Source organism: Orycteropus afer, unplaced genomic scaffold (assembly GCF_000298275.1).
Source record: "Orycteropus afer afer isolate SDZICR_OR568_19922 unplaced genomic scaffold, OryAfe1.0 scaffold00100, whole genome shotgun sequence".
Taxonomy (NCBI): domain Eukaryota; kingdom Metazoa; phylum Chordata; class Mammalia; order Tubulidentata; family Orycteropodidae; genus Orycteropus; species Orycteropus afer.
Window position 1 is genome coordinate 4,932,508 of NW_006921687.1, and position 6,672 is coordinate 4,939,179.

Here is a 6,672-nt window from a genome sequence, read left to right on the forward strand (position 1 = left end):
CGGCACATAACAACAACAACAACAATGCTAGGGGCTAAAAACACAATCTATTAAAATCCTACCACCACAACAGACTTCTTCATTGGGTGCAAATTAAAGTATTTTTGGAGGTTCCTTACCTAGTGCCTAAGTCATGGCTTAACATAAGAGACAAGAATTCTTAAAGCCTAACTATTAAATAATCTTCCATTTTGTGGCATTGCTTACATTAGACACATTTCCCATTAAAAACATTTATAAGAGACTTTAGTGAATCTCTCTTCTCCCTGTATTGTTAAATGCCATAGAGTTGATTTCAGCTCACAGCAACCTATGTGGCAGAGTACATACAGCTGCCTCACAGGATGTTCTAGGCTATAATCTTCAATCTTCACAGGAGCAGAAGGCCAAGTCTTTCTCCTACAAAGCAGTTGATGGATTTGAACCACCAACCTTTCAGTTAGCAGGCAAGCACTAAACTGTTGTGCCTCCAGGGCTCTTTCTTTTCTCCATATAGCAGTTAATTCTTTAGCAATACCAAGACTGTATTAAAATGGGTAGGGGGAGGAGAGAAGTACACTGTCCCATTTTAGTGACTGATTTTAGAAATTCAGATTGCTTTGAAGCGAGAATGCTGCAGTTCTTATCACACTGATTGCTAACCTGTTAACTACTCCAATTATTCCAAGCTTGACTGGTATAACCCTTCCCATCAATACATCCATGGCATCAGTACCCGCATCCATGAGATCAAGTTTTGTGATTACAGCTAAGGTTCTGCGACCTGATAAATACAAAAAAAAGGAAATGACACATTAAAAAAAGCCACTGAATATTAAATAAAGAAAAAATGCTTATCTAGAATCTCAATTAACATTATTTCTGTCATAACTGGTAATGCTTTGTTTACAAATAATTTAAATTTTTTTTACATGTGATTTATTAGCTCCTAGGACTTTTTATCTTTGTGGAAGTAGACTGCCTCATCTTCCTCATGTAGTACAGGTAATGGGTTTGAACTGCCAACCTTGGAGTTAGCAGCCAAATACTTTACCCACTATACTACTGGAGCTCTTAAAGAACATACAGACATTACTCAAAAGGAAATACATTACTCTTAAAGGAAATACAGACATTACTCAATTTATAGTTACAAAGAAATTATATACTATAGTGTTAATTATGAATTTTGCAATGTGTGAAAGTCTCAAAATATAACTCTTATAAATATCAAAATATTTAAAAATATCTAAATAAACATTTAGCAGGCATTTGGCTGCTAGCCCCAAGATTAGCAGCTGCTCCACAGAAGGAAAATGGGGCAATCTACTTTTGTAAAGATTTACAGCCTTGTAAGCCCACTGGGGGTCACTATGAGTCAGAATTGACTTGATGGTAGTGAGTTTGGTTATGATTTGAGGACTTTTTTAAAAAAAATTTATTTTTTTTTTTATATGCAGTTCTATGAGTTTTAACAAATGCAAAGAGTTCTGTCACTACCACCTCAACACACAGAACAGTTCCATTGCTCCCTAAAATTTTCTTGTGCTATCCAATAAAATATCCTTTCCAACCTTATTTTTGCCTTTGCCAAAACATTATATAAATGGAATCAGTATGTAGCCTTTTGAGCCTGGCTTATTTTACTCAGTATAATTCATTTGAATCTTTCATGTCCTTGCATTTATCACTAGTTTACTCCTTTTTATGGCTGAGTAGTGTTTGTTCCATTGAATAGACATACTAAGTTTAGTTATTCATTTCCCATTTGTTTCCAGTTTAGGGATAGTATGAATAAAGCTGCTGTAAATGTTTGCACACAGGTTTTATATGAACATAGGCTTTCATTTAACTTGAGTAAATAATTAAGAATAATGAGACTGCTGATTTAACTATATAAGAAACTGCCAAATTGTTTTCCAAAGTGGCTGAACCATTTTGCATTCCTATCAGCAATGCTTGAGAGTTCCAGCTGGTTGGCATATGTACAATTTTACTCATGGTATTTTTCAATTATAAGAATTTCTCTATATTGTTCCAAATGTACAAAAATCACCCTTTTTAATAATTTCATATTATGCTGTTATTGGCAAACATCCTAATATACTTAATCACTCCTATTATTGACATTTTCGGTTAAATGCAATTTTTTTACACTATAAATAATACTGGATTGAATTATATCCTTCTATTTCTTAAAATTAAGATTACTAAACCAAAACTGTTGTTATTGTTGTTATGTGCCGTCAAGTCGGACCCAACTCATAGTGACTCCTCCTTGGGTTTCTGAGGCAGTATCACTACAGAAGTAGATTGCCCCATCATCCTTCCGAGGAGTGGCTACGATCATATTTATAGCTTCAGGGTTGGCTTAAAATATAATTAATGCATATAATGTGCTTGACAGTTTAAATCAAGACATGAGAAATCCTCTGATATAGTTTATCTATTAATTAATCTAACTGAAATGAACATGAATTACTTATATAGTAAACACATTTCTTAAAAACAAAATATTATTATTTTATAATTCCATCTGTACTTATTTAGAAGCCTTAGAACTAACATTTCCTATCAAGTTTTATTCAAAATTCTAAAAAGCAGGAAAAGAGAAACATGATAGAGACCATAGCCCTTCCAATTACTCAGGTAAAATAATTTGTTTTATTATGGGGCAAAACATACATGAGTTGATTCCAACTCATAGTGACTCCCTGCACAGCATGAATGAAACCCTGGCCAGTCCTATGCCATAGGCAAAGTCATTGCTATATTTGAGCCTATTGTTGCAGCTACTATGTCAGCAGCAATAATAACCACTGTCTTACAAGCTTGCTTTTTATATATACTAAGATACACGTGACATTATTAAGTCAAGTATAATATACTGACTCTCAGTATGAACCCTTAGGGTTATACATGCTTCATAAAATAACTTTACCTATATTTCTAAGAATGCTTTCTGACTTGAGCAGGTCTAAACATTTTCTACCTCTGTAGAATATATATAGTATAATGACTTTACCATAAATAATCTACTGTGATTATCTACTATGAGAGTTATTCATTCTTAGAAGCCAGCCATTCAAAAACCTAAACAGTTTTACTTACACAAAACAAGAAAACCTTTTTGAAAAGCTACATGGTTATTTGGGAGCTCTGGTAGCATAGTGGCTAAGGCACTTGACTGCTAACCAGAAGGCTGGCGGTTCAAACCCACCAGCCACTCCTCGGAAGGAAGGTTGGGCAATCCTACTTCTGTAGTGATACTGCCTCGGAAACCCAAGGAGGGGTCGCTATGAGTCAGGGCTGACTCGACGGCACATAATAACAACAACAACAACATGGTTATTTAAAAATCATAAGGTAACCTTTACAAATACGGACACTGCGTGAAGTATTTTTGCCGGTCTGTATAGCAACTTATCCAATCTACTCATCAGAATTTCTATTTGAAATTATAAGCAAAATAGGAAAGCATTATTTTTTAAAGGTATTAATAACTTAGAGATACTTCTCTTAAAAATAAAAATTCTTTTCATGAGAGTAGATTACCTTTGTAAATCAAGCATCTCATTAAATATTAGCATCTGTTCTTACCATCTGGATCCACCTCTCTTGAAATTTTAAGTGCCTCTGATGTTGCCATATCTGTATTAGCAGCAGTGACAGCAAGGATAATGGAATTTGGATTGCTGATAAAGCGAAGAATGAGCTCTCTGATTTGAAGCTCAATATCTTTAGGTTGATCACCTACAGGCACCTAAACCAAACAGATGAGCAAAGAACTAATAATAAAAATCAATTGAGCTCTTTTAAAATATTTTCCTTTAATCCACAGAATACAGACATCACTTAATTTATATATATAGTTAAAAAGAAGAAATTATATACTATATTGGTGCTTATAAATTTTACAATGTGTGAAAGTCTCAAAATATAACCCCTATGAATATAAAAAGTTTATCTTTGTGCAAGTCTACGTAGCACAATCCTATGCTAAGAATTGGCCAATGTTAAGTGCCTAAAGACAAGTTCATTCATTCAATTCACAAGCATTTATTGGCAGCCTACTATATTTCAGAGGAGTTCTGGTAGCATAGTGCCTAAGGCACTTGACTGCTAACCAGAAGGCTGGCAGTTCAAACCCACCAGCCGCTCCTTGGAAGGAAGGCTGGGCAATCTACTTCCGTAGTGATACTGCCTCAGCAACCCAAGGAGGGGTCGCTATGAGTCGGCGCCAACTCGATGGCACATAACAACAACAACTATATTTCAGACATTATCCTATGTGACAGGTTGTCACAGAGCTTGTATTTTAGTGATGAGAAGCAGACAATAAACACAGAAACTACATCTTTCTCCTGCGGAGTAGCTGGTGGGTTTAGATCACTGAGTGAGCAGCCAAGCACTTACCCACTGTGCCACCATGGCTCCATATACATACATACATGTATATACTATCCAGATAATGGTAAGGACTCTGGGGGAAAAAGGCAGAAAAGGCTAGGGAGTGATTTTTAAGTATTATTTTAAATTATATTATGCTTTTAAATAGAGTAGTCAAGGAAGACCTCACAATGACCAAGATTTTGAGAAGAAAGAGCAGAAAATAGAGGTGGGTAAGGGATATGTCCTTGCAGCGTGAAGAAAATGTTAGAGTAAACAATACAGGCTCGAGCAGAAGGAGTGAGGGAACAATGACAGGGACAAATCAAGTAGAGACTTATAGATCTCTGTACGAATGCTTTGTATTCTAAGTGAAATGACATGCAACTAGAAAGATTTTGACTCAAGGAATAACACAACCTAATTTTCACTTCAATATAGCCTCACCATGTGGTTATTAGGTGCCATCAAGTTGGTTCCAACTCATAGTGTCTCCCTGCACAGCATGAATGAAACCCTGGCCAGTCCTATGCCACAGGCACAGTCATTGCTTTATTTGAGCCTATTGTTGCAGCTACTGTGTCAATCTATCCTGTTGAGGGTCTTCCTCTTTTTTTTTTTTTTTTGCTGACCCTCTAGTTTACCAAGTGTAATGTCCTTCTTCAGGAACTGGTCCTTATGTTAACATGAGTACTTTAGATGAAGTCTTGCCATCCACACTTCCTTCCTTCTTCCTTGCTTCTTTCCCTTCCTCCTTTCCTTCCTTCCTTTATTTTTGCAGTGTTTTCTCCCCTCCTCTCCCACCCCTGATAACCAACGAAGTTTCCTTCCATATATAAACCTTTTCTTGACTTTATACAATAATTAATACAATATTCGTCCTTCTGTGATTGACTTACTTCACTCCACATAATATCCTCCAAGTTCATGCATGTTAGGCAGTGTTTTGCAGATTCTACATTATTTAGCATTGCATAGTATTCCATTGTGTGTATGTACCATAGTTTGCTTATCCATACTTCTGTTAATGGGCACCTAGGTTGTTTCCATCATTTTGCTATTGTAAATAGTGCTGTGATGAATATCAGTGTGCACATATCTGTACTTGTCCTAGCTCTCACTTCTTTAGGATATATACCTCGTAATGGAATTGCTGGATCAAAAGGTCTTTCTAATTCCAACTTTTTAAGAAATCACCATACTGCTTTACACAGTGGTTTTATCATTTGACAGTCCCAACTAGCAGTGTATGAGAGTCCCAACCTCTCTACATCCTCACCAGCATTTGTTATTTTCTGTCTTGTTGAACTTTGTTATCAGTGCTGGGGCCAGATGGTACCTCACTGTGGTCTTGATTTGCATCTCTCTATCCCTCCTTGGGTTTCTGAGGTGGTATCTCTACAAAAGTAGATTGCCCAATCTTCTTCTGAGGAGTGGCCCATGGGTTTGAACCGCCAGCCTGCTGGTTAGCAGTCAAATGCCTTAAGCACTACACCACCAGAGCTCCCTTTATTTTAATGGCTAATGAGGGAGCTCTGGTACCATAGTGCTTAGGGCATGTAACTGCTAACCAGAAGGCTAGCAGTTCAAACCCACCAGCCACTCCTCGGAAGAAAGACTGGGCAATCTACTTCCGTAGAGATACTGCCTCAGAACCCAGGGAGGGGTTGCTATGAGTCGGGATCGACTTGACAGCAATGAGTTGAATGGCTAATGAAAAAAAATGGAGCCTGTTGATGTACTGCCTAGGCAACTGACTGCTCAACAGAAGGTTGGGGGTTCAAACCCACCAGCCACTCCTCAGAAGGAAGAGTGAGTAATCTACTTCCGTAAAGATTTACCACCTTGAAAACCCAAAGAGGATCGCTATGAGTGAGAATAAGGAGCTCTAGTGGCATAGTGCCTAAGGCTTTTGAGTGGTAACCAAAAGGTTAGCGGTTCAAATCTACCAGTCACTCTGCAGAAGGAAAACTGGGCAGCCTACTTCTGTAGACTTACCACCTTAGAAACCCAATGACAGTCACTATGAGTCAGAATCGACTCGATGGCACTGAGTTCGGTTTTAGTTTGTTGGCCGCCTGAATATCCTTTTTGGTGAAGTGTCTATTCATATCTTCTGCCCGTTTTTTAATTGGATTGTTTGTCTTTATGTTGTTGAGGTGCTGGAGTTTTCTATAAATTTTAGAGATAAGTCCCCTGTCAGATATATGATTGCTGAATACTTTTTCCCAATCTGTAGGTTCTCTCTTTACTCTTTTCAAGAAGTCTTTTAAAGCACATAAAAATTTAAATTTTAGAAGGTCC

General features: G+C 37.1%; 1 protein-coding gene across 1 annotated transcript in view; it reads right to left on the reverse strand.

Moving 5' to 3' along the window:
* The window catches only part of DNM1L (dynamin 1 like), a 74,752-nt gene that overhangs the window by 24,286 nt on the left and 43,794 nt on the right, over positions 1 to 6,672 (reverse strand). Inside the window, exons 7-8 of the mRNA XM_007943159.2 lie at positions 3,580 to 3,742; positions 643 to 763 (exon numbers count right to left, since the gene is read on the reverse strand). Of these exons, the coding sequence (XP_007941350.1) occupies positions 643 to 763; positions 3,580 to 3,742 (284 nt within the window). The remainder of the gene's footprint in view (positions 1 to 642; positions 764 to 3,579; positions 3,743 to 6,672) is intronic.